This window comes from Delphinus delphis, chromosome 1, assembly GCF_949987515.2.
Source record: "Delphinus delphis chromosome 1, mDelDel1.2, whole genome shotgun sequence".
Taxonomy (NCBI): domain Eukaryota; kingdom Metazoa; phylum Chordata; class Mammalia; order Artiodactyla; family Delphinidae; genus Delphinus; species Delphinus delphis.
Window position 1 is genome coordinate 41,677,611 of NC_082683.1, and position 22,484 is coordinate 41,700,094.

Here is a 22,484-nt window from a genome sequence, read left to right on the forward strand (position 1 = left end):
GGCAGGATACACACTATAAATAATATGTTTGAGAGCAACCTTTCAAATAAAGTATACGCATGTTCGAAAATGCACGCTGCCGATAATCTCCAAATTAATATTCTGAATAACTACTATAAAACTATGAAATATGTAACAATGTGTTTTTTTTTAAGCAGGGTTTTAAAAGTTGACTATTTTAAGAATTATCAAGAGCTTTCATTTACAACATCTATCTTTCTAGGTCAAGTCATTTAATGTATCTATAGTAATCACTGATGCTCAAGTTAATTAAAATTAAAAACCCAATAATGAAACATAAAGAGAGTTTCCAACCAGAACACATAAGCCCTCTTTAACAGGGTCAACATTAGCTATAATGAGCTACCTTTATTCCTTAGCTGTGAGACATAACTCACCTCTTGAATGGTACTGCTTCCTGAGAAGTTCAGGTTGTACTCCCGCTGGACTTCTCGGTGGGTGATGATCAGCATGAAGTTTTGATTTAATGACTCCTGCAGGGCACTGAAAGGGCTGAAAGAGAAACAAGGAACTCTGAGATGAACAAGTTCTAGCTTGCTTTATGGTTAGCTGAAAAAACCCCAGGAGTACCATAACCTCCACACAGGCATGTCCGGGCCCAATGTTATCATCTTTTCAGCTCCTAAAGGCAAGAGAGCAAGCTGAGAACAACCAAGGGGAGTTAACCTGTTAACTCCTTCTCTACCAAGGTGTTTTTAAACTTCAGTTATAAATACTTTGCATACATAAGAATTTCGACAAGTCATGTGCTGCTGTCTGCATATGTATTTTCTCCAAGAGAAGCAAATTTGTCAATTATATTAAATTCCAAATATGCTACTAAAATGTATACCCAAAAACTCTGGTTCAATTCCAAATGAAACAGCAGTTCTGGAAGAACAGAAATTTGAAACTATTGTTTATACTCATGAGTGTCATATAGGTATACAAATGCAGTTTCAGTAAAAATTGAGAAAGTATGGAAATCTACAGAACTTTAATTGCTATACCGAAATTCCTTCAAAATAATTGTGCTTTCACTTACAAGTCAGAAATACCGAGAATTCAGAAACTGGAGAATTCAGAGCAATATTAAACTCTGTGCCAAAGTTCCAAAATGTAAGAAATGTGTCAGAAACATGAAGAATAAATGAATTTAGCCACATCAATTAAGAAAAATAGGCCATGGTTCTATTTGTTTATAATATTAAAAAGCACCATCGGCAATGAAAATAAAAATCTGTCACCATTATGTATGAACAATCTGTACTGCTAGTCTCAAGTGTAGTGCTAGTCTCTCTTCCATGCTATGCTTTAGAAGCAAAAAAAATATACGGTTCTGGCCTTCATCACTCCTCCTTTGCCAATATGTAACTATGTGATAAATATAAATGCAACATAAGATTAGAATTAGGCAGTTAATCTGTGTGTCCCAGTGTCACCCATCGAGTTCACAGGTAAATTACAGATTCAAAATACCTAGGAAACACCTATATACAGCATGAAATATTATTGATCAAAGTCAAGGGAAATAATACCCCACTAAAATAGAGTTTCTTCAGGCAGGGACCTTTGTGTTTGATCCTTACCACTTAAAGCATAATGCCTGGCACACTGCAGATAAATATTTATTTAATAATGAATAAACTGTAAATTTTCAGAAGGCAAGAGTCTTACTCATATCTGTATTTTACACAGTAATGCTGCCTTCTGGAAAACTACCATGGGAATTAAGATTTTGGTTTTGATTCACTTATTTATCTACATTAACTGAATGCCTCGCATTATTCCAGATGCTAAGGAAACCAACCCAAATAATACACAGTTCCTGTCCATGAAAACCTTCACAATCTAATGAGGGTAGACAGACACGTAGACAGTCATAGTATAAAGTGATAGATACAACTGAGAAATTCAAAAAAAATACAATGAAAACCGAGAAGGAAGTGCTTAACTTTGCCTCAGTGAGAGGGGGAAAGCGTTAAGGGAAAGCTTCAGAGGAGAATAAAAATATAAATTGAAATATAAAGGATAAGTAGGACCTTAGAGTTTATTAATTGGAAGGGACTAAATTTTTGTTTTATTTGGGGAAAGGAGATGGGTGGCACTTTTTAGACTAGGAAATAATAAATGGAAGAACGCAGCATGTTCATTCACTCAGTTAACATATATTTATTGAGCACATACCTATGTTTATGACACTGTTCCAGTTGCTAGGGACACAGTTATGACAAAAAAAAAATGGTCCCTGCTTTCATGAAACTTATATTCTAGTAAAAGAAACAATACTCAAGTAAACGAATAAGTAACTTTAGAGAATGCTAAGTGCTATGAAGAAAATAAACAATATTATAAAAGGTATCAGAGGGGTGGGGGGAAGGAAATTATTTTCAACATAATAGTTGGGGAAGACATCTCTGAGGAAATGACATTTAAGTTGAGGCTAGTATAAGAAAGAGAGAGCAGGAATCTGATCATGTAGGTCCTTGTAGACCACGGTAAAGGACTTGGTATTTATAGTAATTGCAAAGGAAAGCCATTGGAAGGTTTTACACTGGGAAATGGTTAAGATCTGATTTACATGTACATTTATACAACATTATTCTGGTTGCTCTGGCTACAGTGCGAAAAGAGTCAAGGCAGGGCTAGTCCCAGCAAGAAGTGATGGTGGCTTACGCTAACTATAGAGGCAGAGAGTGAAGAGTTGTCAGGTTCAGATATATTTTAGAGGTAGAAGCCAGACAACTTACTGATGGAATGTGAGAGAAAAACAAAACTCTAAGGTGGTCGGAGCAAGTGGAGAGATGGAATTGCATTTAACAAGGAAAACTGGGTTAAGAACAGGTTAGGTAGAAAGTTTGAGAGTGAAGTTATGTATATATCAGAGTTTAAGGTGCCTATTAGAGATCCAAAAAGAGATATCATGTATAGCTGTGTATAAGAGTTGAGGGTCAAGTAAGAGAGCTCGGAGCAGGAGAATCGACAGCACATACAGGAACCTGGCCCCCCACCCCGCCCCCCTTATCTTCAGTTTCCGTTTCTGCAATTTCAGTTACCTGCAGTTAACCAAAGTCTGAAAACATTAAATGGAAAATTACAAAAATAAACAATTCATAAATTTTAAATTGCAGGCTGTTCTGAGTAGAGTGATGAAATCTCACGCCCTCCTGATCCATCCTACCTGGGCCATGAATCATCCCTATGTCCAGAATACCCTGCCCCTTAGTCACTTAGCAGTTATCTTGGTTATCAGATAGACTATCATAGTGCTTGTATTCAAGCAACCCTTATTTTACTTAATAATAGCCCCAAAGCACAAGAGTAGTGATTCTGGCAATTTGGATATGCCAAAGAGGAGCCATAAAGTGCTTCCTTTAAGTGAAAAGGTGAAAGTTAAAAAAAAATTGTATGCTGAGGTTAAGATCAACAGTAAGAATGAATCTTCTACCAATGAAATCGTGAAGGAAAAAGAATTCTGTGCTAGTTTTGCTGTCTCACCGCTACATGGAAAAGTTATGGCTACAGTGCATGATAAGTGCTTAATTAAGATGGAAAAGGCATCATATTTGTACAGTAAGATATTTTGAGAGAGAGAAAGTCTGCATTCACATAATTTTTACTATAGTACGTTGTTATAAATTTTCTATTATTAGTTATTGTTGTTCATCTTTTACTGTGCCTAAGTTATAAATTAAACTTTATCATAGGTATGTATGTATAGGCATACCTCATTATATTGCACTCTGCTTTATTTCGTTTCACAGACTGTGGTTTTTACAAGTTGAAGGTTTGTGGCAACCCTGCACTGAGCAAGACTATTGGCATCATTTTTCCAACAGCATTATTTTTTAATTAAGGTATGTACATTGTTTTTTTTAGACATAACGCTGTTGAACACTTAATGGGCTACAGTATAGTGCAAACATAAGTTTACATGCACTGGGAAACCAAAAATTCATGTGACTAACTTTATTACAATATTTGCTTTATCGCAGTGGTCTGAAATTGAATCCACAATATCTCTGGGGTGTATGCCTGTATAGGGAAAAATATACTATACGTAGAATATGGTACTCTCTGTGGTTTCAGGCTTCCACTGGGGGTCTTGAAATGTATTCCCCATGAAGAGGGGGACTACTACAGATAGTATATAGATTTTGTAGCCAAATGAAATCGCCTAGGCAAACAGGGCTCTCCTCCCAAATACTGCACAGCTTTCAGACTACCTCATGTCCTACCATTAGTATTATTATAGACTGCCTCTTCTCTGAATTCATGTATCATATCCCTTATTTAATATTTATTTATAGTGTGTTTTGTATGGTTTGCTTTGTTGCACGTGTGCAAGTCCTGAATTCAAGACTACAAGCCTTTTGAGAGTAAGTATCTTTATTATTCACCTGTATTTCCCTTGACACTTAGCATACTAAAAGGTGATTCAAGGCAATCCTATAAACACTTAAGGAATAGTTCTGCATATTTGGAACTCCATATAAAGAATGACTAATTCTCATTTTTTAAGCCTACCTTTGAAGTGCCATTTTACTCACAAAATTGTAGTTCAGAAAGGTTAAGTAATTTCCCAAGGTTATGCAGCTATAAAAAGATGGAAGCCAGTTTTTAAACTATATTTGATTCTATGTTCTTCAGCACCCTATCTCCCAACTGGCTAGGCTGCCTTAGGGATACAAAGATGAGTAAGACCCTGCCTACTAGGAGTTCACAATTCATCCATTCTTTCTATAATTATTTGATTCTTATTTGTAATAATACAGGAATCAAAGATATAATCACTGACCTCAAGACAGACTATTCTGAGAGTTAAAACAGATGTGAGGATTGTAGAGAAGAAAAAGAGTACTTTGAAGTACTATGAAGAAGAATGGATAGTAAGGGAGGGTGGGAGGGAGGGAGACACAAGAGGGAAGAGATATAGGAACATATGTGTATGTATAACTGATTCACTTTGTTAAAAAGCAGAAACTAACACACCATTGTTAAAGCAATTATACTCCAATAAAGATGTTAAAAAAAAAAGAATGGATTGTAATTTGACAAGTATATAATAGAGGTGATTTCAGACATAGACTAGTTTGAGCAGAGATGAGATTGGAGAATACAGGGAAGGGTGGAGAAAGCAATGAGAAAGAAGTATAAGGGGATGTAAAGAAGGGTTTCTGAAAGAGGAAACTTGAAAAATGTTAAAGACCAACATTATGGGGGCTTCAAATGCTGGGCTAAGGAGCTCAGAATTCCAGAAGTCTTGATTATTACATAGATAGATCCTCCTTTATCTTTACATATGAATCTATACAAATGCTTAATACCTTTAGTGCTTTCCTTTATGCAGTTCCTTAGATATGTTTCTTGATGTTGACTGGTAGACTTGTGCAATAACTTTGTAGAAAGGTTTGCCAGGACCAGCACTGACTGCCAAACTACGTTAGAAGAACACCAATTTAGTCTAGTTCTGTAATTTCCCAGGAGCCCTGGGGAAGGGTAAGTTTGGCAAGAAAAAATATTTATGGCTTTAAACTCCTTGGGAGTCACAGAGTCAGATTTGAATTCCTGCTCCACTCCCTACTAGTTGTTTGACCTTTGTCTCCCACCCCCACGATAATAATTCTTTCAATACTATTTATTTTGTGTCTACCATATACAGGCCCTTATTTTAGGCACTTAACTACTCTGTAAATTGTTTCCTCTTCAGAAAAAAGAAAATAACCTTTACCTGATAAAACTCTGAATATTAAATTTTACAAAGCCAAGTAGGAATTTTTATTACATTTAAGTTTTAAGGTGGTCTATTATTAAAAATAGAATACTTTTGAGGGGTACCCATACTATAAAATCTTACAATGACAGTAAAACATTAACTAAAGTGTCTGTGGTGGTTTTGTGGCAGTTATTTTTCATATTTTAGTTTCATTTCTCTGTAGCAGCTGATAAAGGGTAAAATCTTTTTTTTAATTTATTTTTTATTTTATATTGGAGTATATTGATTAGCAATGTTCTGTTAGTTTCAGGTGTACAGAAAAGTGATTCAGTTATACATAGACATGTATCTATTCTTTTTCAAATTTTCCCATTTAGGTTGTTACAGTAGGTCCTCCTTGTTGGTTATCTATTTTAAATATAGCGGTGTGTACATGTCAATCCCAAACTCCCAATCTATCCCCCCTCACCCTCCTGGTAACCAAAAGTTTGTTCTTTAAGTCTGTGAGTCTGTTTCTGTTTTGTAAATAAGTTCACTTGTATCATTCTTTTTTAGCTTCCACATATAAGCGATATCATATGATATTTGTCTTTCTCTGACTTATTTCACTTAGTATGATAATCTCCAGGTAAAACCATTTCTGATGCATGGAACATAACTGTACATTATGCCTAATGTTATCCAAGCTCACAGCGTTCTTTTTAACACAGATCTTTTTGGGGGTTGATATACCACATTCATGTTCCTTGTGAGAATGTTTTTTATTATCTGCAACCTCAGACTCCAGCCTGATTCATTCACTTAGCCATTAATAATAATGGCTAGCCTTTAATGAGTGCATTAAGTAAGGGCTTTGGGTCAACTTTATGAAGTTTATTATTATCATTTTCTTGTTACAGATGAGGAAACTGATGTTAAGTTACTTGCTTAATGTCACACACAAAATTAGTAGTAGTAACTCTTCTAAGGTCTAACTCTTATGATTTGTCGTCCAGATACTGGGGAAGAGGACCCAGTAAGATCTTATTTCTGCCTTCACTGAGTTTATTGAGGAATGCACAGACAAGCAAACCTACAACCCACATATGGTACCTTTGCTAAGAGCTCTAATACCACTTTTGCTAAGATGGTATGGAAATACAGAGGAAGAATACCTAAATTAGACCAAGGAGGAGGCAAAGGCTATAAAGGAATTTACTATAGTGATTTGCATAATTTTCAAAGACTTCATTGCTAAAATATTATCTATAGAAATTGATTCTAGCTGCTGCTTAGCAGAATATGTTGAGCCCTTAGTTGCTGCATCTAGGAGCAATTTTCTCCACAATAGTGTCTTCTAATAGTTGGTTAGGATAGTTAGCCACAGTTAATCCACCTTCAAGCTGTCTCTCTTTTACCTTCAAAATGCAAAGTCATTCATGCTCCTTCAACTTTGACCTTCAGAATAGCTGAGGGTAATTACCAAAGTAGGTGGATGAGAAATAATACAAAACAGTTTTTTGTTTCCCTTAATGGCATGTTTTCTCTTCAATAAGAGGGAGAAGGAAAGGTGTAAGCAAATGTAGAAATTTTTTAAAAGCAGTTGAATTTTAACTCAATGCAAGAAATGGTTTTAATAGAACATCTATTCTCTCCTTACCGGTTTTTAATTTTTCATTCTCTATTATGATTTTACTTTCAGTTTGAATATTGGTATTTACCAACAACGAGATGGTTGTTTCCACAAATAGACAACAGTCATTAAAACTTACCGTTGCTGTACCCTCAAATACAAATTGAAATTAATGTTTGAAATGTAATGAAAATCATATACATTGTCCCCAAGCTTTGAACTGGTGGTTATTTGCAAAAAACACAACACAGTGAATGTTAACATTTAAAAGCAGTTAGTGGCAAAGTGCTAGACATTTTCACATATACTCATCTCATAATTCTCCTAGCCAGTTTCTTAATTTTCAAGTTGGGGGAGGGACAGTGGGAGGCATGTGAGAGGGAACTACAAAAAGATAGATAGATAGATAGATAGATAGATAATCTACCTCCTTAAAATTTTCAGTAGTATAACTAAGCATTAATATCTAAGCCACCAACAAAATTCTAGAAATAGTTTTGGCAGAACATCCCTTCTCTACTTTCTTTTCTGTCCACAAGTCTTGGACATTCATTCTGCCAATGAATGTCCACCTATGCCTGAGGGGATCCCATTCCAATTTAACTATGAGCATTTATCAGGAACAGAGAAGTCATCTGTAAAGTATCTGTCTTCTAGTGAGTAACAACTTCATTTTAATTCACTGACTTAGTTTAACACATTTTATATTGCCATCCAGTTTTTTTTGGCGGGGGGAAGGACAGTATGGGGAAAATTAGTGTACAGCAAATTTTAACACAGGCTCCAATAAATAAACTTGAAGTTACAGACATTTTTTTATACCTGAGAACATAAAAAGCCATAAATTATTGGCCTCCATATGTCAAGTACTGATGAAAGCAACAACATTAAGAAAATATATATAACAACCTTTACTGTCTTGACTGCTTATTTCACATTGAGAGAGCACTTTAGTGATCCACTTACGCAGAAAGCACATGCATATTTTAATATGTATGACACAGTGATTTTTCAAGGTTAACTTAAGATTGCATTATGGTAGTGAAATGATCATTTGATCATCATGTACCTATATACCTGTCATTAATTCCTGATTAAGAGGAATGGCTTCCTCCTGACAAATAGCAGCAGGCCCATAGGGTAGAACAGTAAAAGGCAGGGTGTCTTGTATCAAGGATAATAACAGCAATTTTAAGGATTTCTTCTTCAGCAATTCCTTGAATCAAGAATTCCCTCTTAAATCTTCAGTGGGCAGAAGATTTGGCCAGGCTAAATCAGAGCCTTCCTATGAAAACAGTAACAGTTCTAGGGGAAGCATTCATTGTTATAAAGTATAAATCCATCAAGATTAAGCAACTAGACTAGGAAAAACAACACATTCAGACTTGGGTTTCAGGGCTGTTATGGACTGAATGTTTGTGAATCCCCTCAAATTCACATGCTGAAAGCCTAACACTCAATGTGATGGTATTTGGAGGTAGGGCCTTTGGAAGATGATTATGTTTATATGAAGTCATGAGGATGGGACTCCCATGATGGGATTACTCTTCTTATAAGAAGAGAGAACAGAGCTTGGGCTTTCCCTCTGTCAAGTGAGGACACTGTGAGAAGGCAGCCATCTATCTGCAAGCCAGGAAAAGGGCTCTCACCAGGAACCAAATCTGTCAGCATCTTGATCTTGGACTTTATAGCCTCAAGAACTGTGAGAAATAAATGTCTGTTGTTTAAGCTACCCAGTCTAGGGTATTTTGTTATAGCAGCCTGAGCTGATTAACATAAGGGCTTTTAAGAGTTCTGAATTCACAGCACTCAAGTAAACAGATACCATCAATTCTGCACAGGCTTCTACTAAATGACTATCTGTTTGTTAAATGGTATATACACATCCAAATTAAAATTCCACTCATTAAAATCCACTGTAGAAAACAATAAGTGTTTGTCAAAACTCATATAACTGGGGAATACTTAAGAACCCATTTATTATATGTAAATTATATCTCCACAAAAAAATTATAAGCCATAAAAAGTACCTGAACAATTGGATAACCACTATTTTGGCAATTAAATGGGTCCCATATTTTTAACTTCAAAAATACAACACACTTTTTATCAACGTAAATGGAAACCATAGATTTTTTGCCATTGCTACTTAATACTACTATATGACCACTGACATATACGGCTGTTGTCCGTGAAATTAAATTTCTCAAATCAATGTTGTATATGTAGTTAAGATGAGTAAAATATTAACATCAATACAGAGATCAAAAAATCTCCTGTTTCATTCCTGCTGTGTATGTATGCTATTTCTTTTCTTGCACTGGATATTTTAAACAAATATCAATGTAAAATAACATGTTTAGAAGGTTCATTTCCAATAATTTTATTTTTTAAATATGACCTGATATTGAAGCCAAAGAAGTAATTTTTTCAAATTATTGTGACTGTTTCTTATAAAAATATAAATAATAATCTTAGAATGTGCTATTGAATTTTTCATTAATAATTTACAATTTATATATTTCTAAAAGGCCCTACAAAATTTTCTCTCCTTTGTCTCTTTGGGAATATTTTATTATCTACAATGATCTTTTTATCCTTTCAGATATATCAAGCTTTTAAATTAAAAAGCATGACACATGGCAATTTAAATTTCCATTCTAAACTTACAGAGTCATATGAGCTCTTGTCAACAAAAGACCAAATTTACTATAATTATGGATTATTTACACTAAAACAAAATAAGAAATCAATATGTAAATGTAATGTTTGTAGTAGCTAATGCAGCCAGCAATGACAGATTAGGTTCAAACAGCAATCAGTTTGAAAATCTGGCACATATGTAAATGAGCTAAGGACTTGATGTTTACATTTGACTGTATTTCATTCAGGATTTTTAAATTGTCTCAGGAACAGCACAAAAATGAAATGTTAATCTTTCCACTACAAATATAACTTGAGCCCTCATCATAACTGAAATTAGGTTTTGCTCCTGTCCAGCTAAACTAACATATGATACTAATAATTCTGAGCTGCAGATTACATCATTCTTAATTAACACTCTGCTACAGTTGTTAACATCCTCCAAGACACCATGCTATCATCACCACAAGTTCTGTAACAATCTTAAAACCACGTTTAACAAAGGTTGGCCTCTTACTCTGCAGCTACTTTTAATTGCTTTCTTTGCTAGCAATTAAATATGTCTAGATAAACAAACATTCGGTTTCACATAATTCTTAACAACATTTTCATGAAGATTTCAAAGTTCAGGTGTCCTTATGTCTATAATTACTGTTTATCAATATAGAGATATACTGGATTCAGCTAAATGTACTAACCAAAGTATATAAAATTAATCAAAATTTGGTAATTAGCGGTGATAGTGATATATTGTGATCCATCAAGTAGTTCATAGCAAAACTGTCAAAACATAATTCTATTCATCTAGACAAACCACGAAGAAAGAAAAAAAATTTACAGATACAATGGTTTTTGTTTCATTCATGAATTAGTGACCAAGTTTCCGACTGTCCATGAAATCAACCATAGAGAATACCTGCAGTTCTTTTTCGAAGTGTGATGTTAACAAGCTAATCTCAGTACTCACTGACCTATCAATAGGCAGTAAACTATATAAATGGGTTTGCTACATCAATCCAATTAGATGTCTTGTGATCTCCACCAATGCTTTAATTGGGGACAAGTTTCTTTCATCCAGAATGCATAACTATAGGGAAATGTCCTCTTCTTAATATAAGCCACTTTTCAAGTAGCCCCTTATTAAGAAACACTTACCAATCCAATACTTCCTAATTTCACTTTTACAAAATCTAATAATAATGCTCACAAGAATTAAAGTTGAACAGTAATCACCATAATGTACTTGAAACACTGATTATATTAATTTATTCTTAAGAAATTAAGAGTTACTTTAAGAATGATACAGCGAATTGTTATCAACTACTTACAACACTGGTTAAACATTTTCACAGATGAATATCCTTTGTGAAAACAAACAAAAAAGAAGTTGTTTTGTAAAGCATTTTGGAAGAAAAAATTAACCAATCCTTTCAGAACATTTACTTGCATACGTAAAGTTTCCCCTTTCTGTACCTCAGTTCCCCTAGTCATAAAATGGGACTAGATTAGATGATTGCTTTAAATCCTTCCAAAGATGATACTCTAGAGCTTTCTTCTAAGTCAGAGCTCTGATGGATATGACTCTTGCATTAAGGGAGAACACCAAAAATTGAAATAGCAGGATATAGGCTAATAAAAAGTAAAAAATATTATAAGGATTAACATCTGTGCAGAGATTGTGAGGTGCTGCGGAAACAGAAGTAGGATGAGAGCTATCTGAAAGCATCCTTAGAATGTCCTTGTAGTAAGTGAACCCCACAATAGTTCCATGATACTGTTCAGTTATCTTTTTAGTTGGGATAATGGGGGGTGAACAAGTATCCTGAATGGCCTCAGTACAGGGTGGGAGAGATGGGAAAAAGAAAACAAAAAAGAAAAAAATAAACTGTTTGTATGAGTATCAGTACACATACCACCCAGAGGGTGTCACCTCTTAGCTAAGACCGAGGCTAGAAGCACAGCTGGATACCTATTACCACAGCTAGTTATAAGAAGCAGAGATAGAAGAGGAATAGTTCAGTTTTTCCCTTAATTATACCAGGCTTAATGGATTTAGTGAAGTGCATATCCGACGTAGAAGGTTAGAAGAGACCTCAAGGATCATGAGAACAATGTTTCATTTGCTTTTCTTCAAGCTTTTGCCTCTGCTTACAGGGTGAACACTATTTCTGCCCATGCTGCTTCTCCTCACAAAGGAAGTGTTTTAACACTTGTAGCATTTTCTCCCCATTCTAAACCTGCCTCCTCCAGAGAAAAGAAGAGACTATTATAATTATTCACAAGGTCACCTTGTAGTAGGTTAGGTTTCACAGAAGGCAGGGGATGAGACCAGCAGCTTCCTCTTCCATTTCCTATGCCCTAGTGCACTAAATTCCTTTCCACTTTTTATCCTCTGTGGTAAACACCCCTGGATAAGGTTTGCCATGAGCTCTCTAAGCTATGTTTCCTGCTGTGACCAGGTTGGTGAGGCAGGTCTATTGCATCAGTCCTTAAGGCTCTGAAGACCCAGTCATAACTCTTTTTATAGGTCACTTGAGCATGTGGGTCCTAAGATTTAGATCTGGAGTGAAAGGTAAAAGACCTCACTTAGGACTCAAGTCTAAGCCACATGATCCATTTGGTGCTTGTCTGGCTACTAAAGCAGTTTCTTTTTCCAGTCATGGAGCCTCTTTATTTTCTGGTAACATCTGAGGCCTGGAGCAGAGAGGAGTGACCTGCCCTAAGTTAAACAGTGATTCTGTAGGAGAGCTGGGGCTAGAACGCAGATGGGGCTAGGACTCAGATATCTTGACTCACTACTCCTCAATTTCCTTCCACAGTATACATCAGAAAATATAATACCCTACTCTCACCTAACTCAAGGCTACTCTCACCTGCTTTCCCACCAACGGTTTTCCAAGGACAAAAAAAGGCCATATATTGTAACACCAGTGGTTTACTTAACTATCACAGGAGTCCCAGTTAGAATTTACTAATTGAATTTACTAATTGAATTTACTGAATTTACTAATGCTTGCACAAATAGCAACTAATTCAAGGTCAGAATTAAAAGCAACTTCACAACTCAGAAGCCATACAAGAGGACCATATGCTAGACTGCATGACCAGAGCTCAACATTACCCTCATAGAACTCAACAAAATATTAATGGGAACCATCCTCCCAGTATAAAAAGGTCAAAGTTCAAAAGCAAGACTCAATTACTACTTGTAAAAGGGACAGTTACACATAAGGGATACCTTATTTTCTGTCACCCTGCCATAAAAATGAAGACAATCTATATAATTAAAATGGAGCTGGACATTTTTAGCACTTACTAGAATAAGACCAAAGCAAGTTGAAAAGACTGTCTTATTACCAAGACACCCATTCAGTCCTTTTCTAGCAAGGTGATCATTAGTAATACCAAATCCAGAAATACTAAACCTTCTCCATTTATATTTATACATGGCCTGAGGGCTTTGGCACTAGTTATTTCCCTTGCCTAGAATACTATTCATTCTGCTCTTCACTTTAATGGTTCCTCAATCATTCATGTCTCAGTTGAAACAGTACCACTTTCCTGACCTTACAACTTACAGTAGTCACCCAATTACTTCTTATCATATCATTCTATTTCAGTTTTCTGCAAAGCACTTGTTATCATCTGATAATTTTTCTGGTTTATTTGTAGTTTGTTGCCTGTCCCTCCACCCTACCATGTCTACACATATTATATTGTAAACTCCATGAAAGCAGGTACCTTGTTGTCTCGTTTCTCATTGTATCCCTAACACCTAGAACAAGGACCTAACACATTTTAAGACGGTACTCAATCTATATCTAGTAAATGAGTGAATAACTGACATCCTGCATGAATAAATGAGATGGACTCTCCATTTATCTGAAAAACACTTTATGATGAGTTTGACAAATAGCAAAACAGCCAATGGAGAGACTACACATGCATGGATAAAAAATTAAATCCCTCAATTTGTCATGAAACTTTTCATATTCATTACAACAAATGTTTATTAAGGGCCTCTATATAGATGGCACTCTCGTGAACTGAGGGAGATGCTCAGCAAGAATGCTCTTGCTCTTTACAGCTTGGGATCTGGTTGGAGAGAGGACAGCCAAATAAGAAATAATACTAGGGAAACTAAGACTCAGAGAAGAAAGATGTTGCCTGAGGCCACAAAACCAGTGTAGGACAGTTATAGGATAAACAGTGTCTCACTATAAAGCCAGAGCTCCTTCCATTACTCCATACTTTGATGAGAAAAATGAAAAGGAACACTGGACAAAAAGGCTAAACTCAGGTCAAGAAGTGGAGATTGCCTAGTTCATTACATTTATGGGACACTTGTAAGATCTTCGGCTCCCCAAGTATCTTATATCTGTTCTGCATGATGCTTGATAGCCCTCCATTAGAACTTTACTTCTTACCTTTGGTCTCTCTTAGGAGGCAAACATCCTTAGGCATGTAGCACTTCACAGTATTCATTCCACAAATAGTTCTAAGTACCTACTATATTTCAGGCCCTCTTTGAGCTGTTGAGGATACAACAGTGAACAAAAAAGAAAGCTGCTGATTTCTTACAGCTTTACATTGTGATGAGGGACACAGACAACAAATATGAATATATTACTAATATTACTAATATAATGCATTGTTGTCATAATGTAAGATAAAGGGAGAATGTATAACAGAGGGGCTTTTTTAGCCAGGGGAATCAAGGAAAGCCTATCTGAGGATGTAACATTTGAGTAGAGGCCTGAATAAAGTAAAGGAGTAAGCCAAGTTGATAAGTGGTAGATCATTTCAGGCAGGGGAATAGCAAAGTGCAAATGTCCTGAAGTTGAAGCACACTTAGAAGAAGAGCAGGGAGGCCAGTGTGGCTGGCAAGATACAAGCCAGAGATGAGAACGATAAAAGATGAAGTTAGAGAGAGAGTCAGGAACAAGATTATATAAGTCCTTTATATACCTTAGTAAGGAACCTGGATTTTATTCTAAGTGCAAAAACGCAAATGGAGGGGTTTGAGCAGGGGAGAGACATAATCAAGTTATGGTTTTTGGTTCATTTACATCTTAGACCATTTGAATGCTGGGAGAGGTGCCATTTGAAGTAGTGGAATAAGGACAGGGGAAAGAAGAGGTCATTAAATGGTAAGGCTGAGAGAAGGCAAAGAAAAGTTTACCTACTCATTTTTATTATCTATGGTTATAAGTGAGATTTACACACAATTTTTTCTTACATTATCTTTTTCTAATTTTGGTAACAAGATTACATGAACATTAACTTTTTTTTTAAATTTATTAATTTATTTATTTTTGGCTGCGTTGGGTCTTCGTTTCTGTGCGAGGGCTTTCTCTAGTTGTGGCAAGCGGGGGCCACTCTTCATTGTGGCGTGCGGGCCTCTCACTATCACGGCCTCTCTTGTTGCGGAGCATAGGCTCCAGACGTGCAGGCTCAGTAGTTGTGGCTCACGGGCCTAGATGCTCCGCGGCATGTGGGATCTTCCCAGACCAGGGCTCAAACCCGTGTCCCCAACATTAGCAGGCAGATTCTCAACCACTGTGCCACCAGGGAAGCCCTACATGAACATTATAAAATAAGATAGGTAGCAGTCTCACTGGGAAGAGTTTGTGTAAAATTTCTTTATGGAAATCCTCTGGGGTGGGGGAGGGTGAAGAAGTGGCATGTGAAATTTTTGACTATAAATTCAATTTCTTTGATGGCTATCATTTTTTCAGGTTACCTATTTCTTGTATTCATTTTAGTACTTGATAGTTTATGCAAAATTTTCCATTTCAACTAAATTTCAGATTTTAATAAGCCATGAAGATATGCTTATTTTATTACTATTCACACACATTTTTGTTTTAAAACAATTTAATTTATTAATTTCTTATTTGTTTTGTATTAACTTATTTAATAATTATTTTATTAATCAAATAATCTCTTCTGAATCTGTAGTTAAGTCCCCTTTTTCACACCTAATATTTTTGTGCTTACCCTCGTTTTTTCTTGGCTTGGTTTTTCAAGCAGTTATGACTTGTTGATTACTTCTATCATTAATTACTGCTTTTAAATCTTTCTTTCCTTCTATTTTCTTCAGACTTACTCTATTGTTATTTCTCTATTTTCTTAAGTTGAACATACAATTGTTTTCTATCTTTCTTATCTTCTAATTAGTGGACTTAATATTACAAATTTCCCTCTAAGTACCACTTTTGCTACATTCAAAGTTTTAATATATAGCACTCTTATTTATGTTCACTTCTGAACAGCTAGTGGTTGCTATCATGATCTCATTTTTACCCGTAAATTATTGTGAAGTAAATTATTTGTAGTATCCAAATGTATGGAGAATCTCAGAGATACCTTTTTATTATTACTTCACTTCTAATTTTATTGCATAATGGCCAGAGAATGGGTCAGCATGATAGTGATTCTTTGATACTGGCTTTGTGTTCTAATACGTGGTCAATTTTCATAAGTATTCTATATGTGCTTAATTTGGTTATTCAAATAATAAATAGCCTACAAAGACTTATTGCTTAATTCATTAGTTTCCATAAGACATTTGTATATAATTGTGGTTGAACTATTTCCCCTTGTAATTTTGTCAATTTTTGCTGATTTGTGCACACAAGTTTACAATTGTCATATCTTCTTAGTAAACTGTCCCTCAATATTATTTGCCTTAAATTCAATTTTACGTGATATTAATATTGCCACACTACATTATAAAAATTAATATTTGGCTTAAATATCATTTCTTATACCCTTTATTTTCTCTTTTCTGTGTCATTTCTTTAAGAGATATTTCTCTGATAAACAACATATAGCTGACTATTCTTTTTTCTTCTAGAAGCATGCAGGTTATTTTTCTTTAGTGTTTATCCCCTTAAGTTATAACATTTATACCTAGGTTTATACTTTTCTAATACAGACTAATTTAATCAGTAGCTGTAGCTTTCTTCAAACAAGAACCTAAACAAGCTCTCAATAACTACCCTCTCTCTGCCATCACCTAACCACTACCTCTAATTCAGTTTACCCATCTGCAAAATGTGACAAAGAACACCTATCTATGATTTATTGTGAGGATTTAATCAGATAATATATATATAAAGGGCTTGGCAAAAAGCCTGTCTTCATAAATGATAACTGTTGTGTCACTATCACTTACCAAATACTTTAACTTCATATCCTTATTCTTGTAACTATTACCTATCTTCTACTGCAGTATTATCTATAATTTAAACTTTTCAACAACTATTACTTAACAGCATTGAAATCCAGAATCCAGAAATGTTCTTCACTTGCTCCAATCTTCTATTCTTCTGCCTTTTCTACTATCTCTAAACCTGCCAGGTAACTTCAACACTTAACCCCTGGACTCTACCCTGCCTCCCTGCTATAGACTGAACTGCATGCCCCAAGCCTAGAAATCTTATATTGAAGCCCTAACCCCCAATATGGCTGTATCTGTAAACAGTCTTTAGGAAGTAATTAAGATTAAATGAAGTCATAAGGGTGGGGCCCTAATCCAATAGGATTGGTGTCTTTATAAGAAGAGGAAGAGAGACAAGAGGACTCCAGTACTTGCTCCCTGCCTCCTCTACTTCCCTTCCCCTACTTCCTTTCCCTCCCCCATCCCCCCATATGAGGACACAGTAAGAAGGCAGCTGTCTGCAAGCCAGGAAGAGAGCTCTCACTAGAAACTAAATCTCACAGGAACCCTGATTGGGCCTTTCAGCCTCAAGAACTGTGAGAAATAAATGTCTATTGTTTGTCACCCAGTCTATGGTATTTTATCATTGCAGCTTAAGTTTAGACACTCCCATACCCTTTTTGGTTTCACTTTTTCAAATTTTTCCTATTTGCTGTCTCTTCCTCCTCATAATTCTAATAATTCTTCAGTCTCTTGACCCTACTCCTCCCTCAACTTCTCTCTCCCTTCAGAGTTGAATTTTCTGAAAATAACAGTAACTCTAATCCCTCATTTCTCACTTATCCATTAAAATCTACTACAACCTGGTTCTTATTCTCATCTTCCTACCAAAAATAATCTTAATAAATTCATTAATTACTTATAAACCAAACTGATGACCTTTTAAATAATTATCATCCTACTTGGAATACACTGCAACATTTTGTAGCATTGTACATTTGAGACAAAAAATATAGGCAGTAAGTAGTACGTATTTTTCTGGATTGTCTCAGTTCTAGACATGTGACTGAATTACATATGGGACACACACCAGTGAAAAGCTCCACTGGCAAGTAGGAAACAGGTGTTTATAAATAGAGACTTGTCATCTATATATGTTTTTGGAAATTGAAGTATTGAGAGGAGACATCAGGGAGAATGTACAGTAAGAGGGACTGCTGAAAACAGAATTCTGGGGAACACCAACTTTTAGAGCAGATGAAGAAAAGAGGTGATTACTGGATGAATCAACCTGAGTGGCACACAGGACACCAAAACAGTGTTGGAAATTTTCTTTAAAGAGATGAATTAAGGGGACTTCCCTGGTGGCACAGTGGTTAAGAATCCGCCTGCCAATGCAGGGGACATGGGTTCAAACCCTGGCCCAGGAAGATCCCACATGCCATGGAGCAACTAAGCCCATGAGCCACAACTACTGAGCCTGCGTGCTTAGAGCCTGTGCTCCACAACAAGAGAAGCCATCGCAATGAGAAGCCTGCACACCGCAACGAAGAGTAGCCCCTGCTCACTGCAACTAGAGAAAGGAACGAAGACCCAACACAGCCAAAAATAAATAAATTAATTAATTAAATAAATAAATATATATATATATAAGCTTATATATACCTTAATGAATAGGTTATAAGCTCCCACAGGACAGAGCTTGTTTTCACCTAGTAGGTAATCAATAAATCTTTGACAGACTGAATTTTTCCTATAATAATATGAAACAGGTATAATTAACAGTCCCCATCCCTTCTGATTTTACCATGATTTACAGTATAACCTGAAGTTGTGCCATAGGGGTACTGCATCACCTTTGAATTAATTAGTGAAATCTGATTTAAAAAGTTTTTAAATGCATTTCAACTGTTATAAAGATTACAATTAAAGAGTTTGCTCTTAAATTCTCAAAAAGCCTGAAATTCTGTTTTCTGAAAAACATTACTTACTTTAAAATAATTCTAAATATAATTCAGTTACAGACACTTATATGGTAATTTTACTGCTCTTAGCTTTAAAAAAAAAAAATGTAAATACAAAATAAGACTCAATTAACAGGCACCCCCTAGTGGCAGTAAAATCAAGTTAAGAAAAAAAAATTTTATAAGACGTGGTTTAAGATATAGCTCTCACCAAACCTTGAGAATAATATTGTCAGTAAACAATTTAAAAGCATGTTATTTTATATCTACATTTTACTAAATGATTAATAGTGTACGGTAACTAAAAGTTCATTCACACACCAAAATTTCATTAATATTCTTGAGAACTACAGTAAGTGAAATAATGTATATAAATACCCTTCAACAAGTATATAATGACAATTACAAGATATTTTTTAAAAAATCTCATTATAGAGAACAGCTTCCAAAAAAGAAGGCACCTTTGGAATAAAGCTTTATATATTTGTGTCAAGAAACTGGAAGCTATAGTAGATGGAGGGTCAGATGGAGATTTCAGTATCAGAAGTATTCACTGATGACCTTGAACAATCCACAAAACACTTCTAAACACCTCAATTTCCTAATTTATAAATTAGAGATATCAAAATCAGCCTGTAATCTTGTAGAGTTGTTATAAAAATCAAGTGAGAGTTGAATGAAATAGATTACTATTGGTATTTACTAGCATAAATAATTGTAATAATCATGCTTTGTAATTTGTGATTTCACATATAATGTACCTCTCCTGCTTAATGAATTTTTACAACCACCCTGGCAACTAAAATCAATGCTTCCTATTTTATACATGAAAACTCTAAGACCCTAACCAAGCTGGGAGTGTAATCCAGGATTTTTCTCTCCAGGTCTTGTTATCTATAATTTTATATGACGAGATAGATTATAATCATATTACTTTTCTGATTTGGTCATAATAAATTTTGTTTAGGAGTGATACTATAATACCAGTGTTGTCTAGTCCATTGAGAGAAGACTGATACTCTATAAAGAAAGAACCTATTATTTGCCATTGCATTGGAATTGGGATGATGGAATCCAGCAACAGGACCTCGCCATAGTTCTGCACTGCAATTAACAGGCAGTTTATTATGCAGTTCCCCTCAGTCTTCCAACATCCACTGACTTGTGTCAGAGAAATAAAAGAATAAAACCAATTAAATATCAAACCAACCACCTAAATAAAATACACCTTTAAAAAAAATCCCAAATCTCAGGTGAAGAGAAGACAATTCAGGGAACAGGTCTAGGGTAGAAATATAAATTAGAGATATAAAATTGACAGTGCACACAGACGACACTTAAAAGCCATGACACTGAATTTAGTAGTGTGGTCATGAGTGACATTAGCAAGTCCACTAGCAGATCCCTACTTAGACTGGGCTCAAGAGAAACGGGAGGAAAGGAATTAGAGACAACAAATGTAGACAACTCTTTGGGGGAAGTTTTGTTATCAAAGGGACTAGAGAAATGGAGTGATTGCTGGAAGGGGAGGTGGGATCAAGAGAAAAATGGAAGAAATAACATCACGTTTGAATGTTAATGGTAGCACTCTACTAGAGGGAAAAACTGATGATGCAGGGAAGAATTAAAGTGAAGGAAGTCCTTGATTTAGGCCAGAGGGAATATAGAATGTAATCTGAAGCAAACATGGAGGTTTGGTGTTAGATAGGAGATTGGGCATGCCATCTAGAGTAACAGGAGAAAAAGAAGAGTATGTGTATAAGATGCAGGTAAGTAAACAGAGACCAAGTTGGAAGCTTGTGGAAATTCTCTTGTGATTGCCTTCATTTAATCAGTGAAACAAAATAGGAAATGAAGTCATCAGCTGAGGGTGAGAATACGGGAGAGGTGTTTTAAAGGTCTGAGGAAAAGATAAGCGTAAAATGGCCATTTAGGAGAGTGTGGATAAACCAGGTAAATATGCTATCACTGCCTAGCAACATTAGGGGGCTCTCTAAAGATTATGGTCGTGAATTTAAAGATACACCAATCAGCATGATTTTGTTTGTCTCTAGTCACATTTAGCTCTGAGGCACAGAATAGACAGAGTTGTATTTATCCAAGGTACGGATTTTTGTCAAGCAAGATCCATGAAGCAAGAGTTGAGGCTACATGCAAGAAAGTGATTACAATGAATGACCATGGGATATTGCCCACTCTAAGGAAGAAAGAGAGGACATGAAAGAGGTAATGATCATGAAAAGATGGTAGAAACAATGGATTGGAGGCCTGAATAAGGCTGAAGGATTGTTAGGGTTAGGATACTAAAGAAGTGGGCTAGAAAGACGAGAGACGATTAGCAGAAAATGGAAGCTTGAAATTAGTATTTAAGAATTGTTTTAATTAAATGACAAGACCACAGGAAGGTATGGCTGACGTAGGACGGGAAAAAAGATCACTGTAGAAAATAAGTTCAAGAAACTAAGAGGCCAAGGTGTTAGAAGAATCTTTCCTATTTTTCTCTACCAATTTCAGATCTCTTCTATTCATTTGCCAATTCTCAAATATAACACGAATAATCAGAATTACCTTTTATTTTCTCTTTTTTAGATTATAAATTAGGTTGCAAATTACAATAAGATTTGTATGAATCCACCAATTATAACAAAATTTTGCAAAAACAAATCAATTTGATTCATTATGGAGTTTAGTGCAGAGAAATTTTATGTCTCCCATATTTGATAATATGATGTACTTTATAACTTAATACTAAATTACTTTTGGACTCTATTACATAGTTGTCAAAAATTATTTTTATTTGATAAATACAAAATGAAAATCAGAAATTAAAAATAATTATTACCATTAGCTTATAAAATTCTGTATGGATTTTGTTTTTTTAAATTGTCTCTCATGAAATCAGAATTTAAGATATACATCACACACAAAAAAAGAAAAATAATCTCTAGTTTTATAGAAAGATATATTAACAGGTACCTAAAAGAAACACACCTTGACGTTTTAGTTAGATTTTAATAAAATGTGCCCTAATATAACTTTTTCATCAAATGTGCCCTTTATAACTTTTTCCAGCTTTCAAGCAGGAAAGCTCTAATACCCCTCCTCTCACTAGCCAGATAGACTGTGCTTTGTGTCTTTTATTTGGCTTTGAATTTTTATGTCTTTCTTGTTGTTCCAACACAGGAAAAAGCATTACTGTAACTTGCTAAAAATTCATAAAGCCAACTAGGGAAGATTACTTTAGTGCTATATAAAGTACTCATTCTCCAATAAACACTGTATTTCAGAAGCACTGTAGGCCCCTGCCTGCCTAGGGACTGAGGAAGTGGCAATCAAACTAAGGTCAGCCACAGGGCAATGAAGAACATTTCCATTAGCCCAGGA

At 35.3% G+C, this 22,484-nt stretch overlaps 1 protein-coding gene across 1 annotated transcript in view; it reads right to left on the reverse strand.

The window, feature by feature from the left end:
- FAF1 (Fas associated factor 1) overlaps positions 1-22,484 on the reverse strand; it is a 497,005-nt gene that overhangs the window by 236,193 nt on the left and 238,328 nt on the right. The window contains exon 7 of the mRNA XM_060021798.1: positions 399-513. Coding sequence (XP_059877781.1) covers positions 399-513 — 115 coding nt within the window. The remainder of the gene's footprint in view (positions 1-398; positions 514-22,484) is intronic.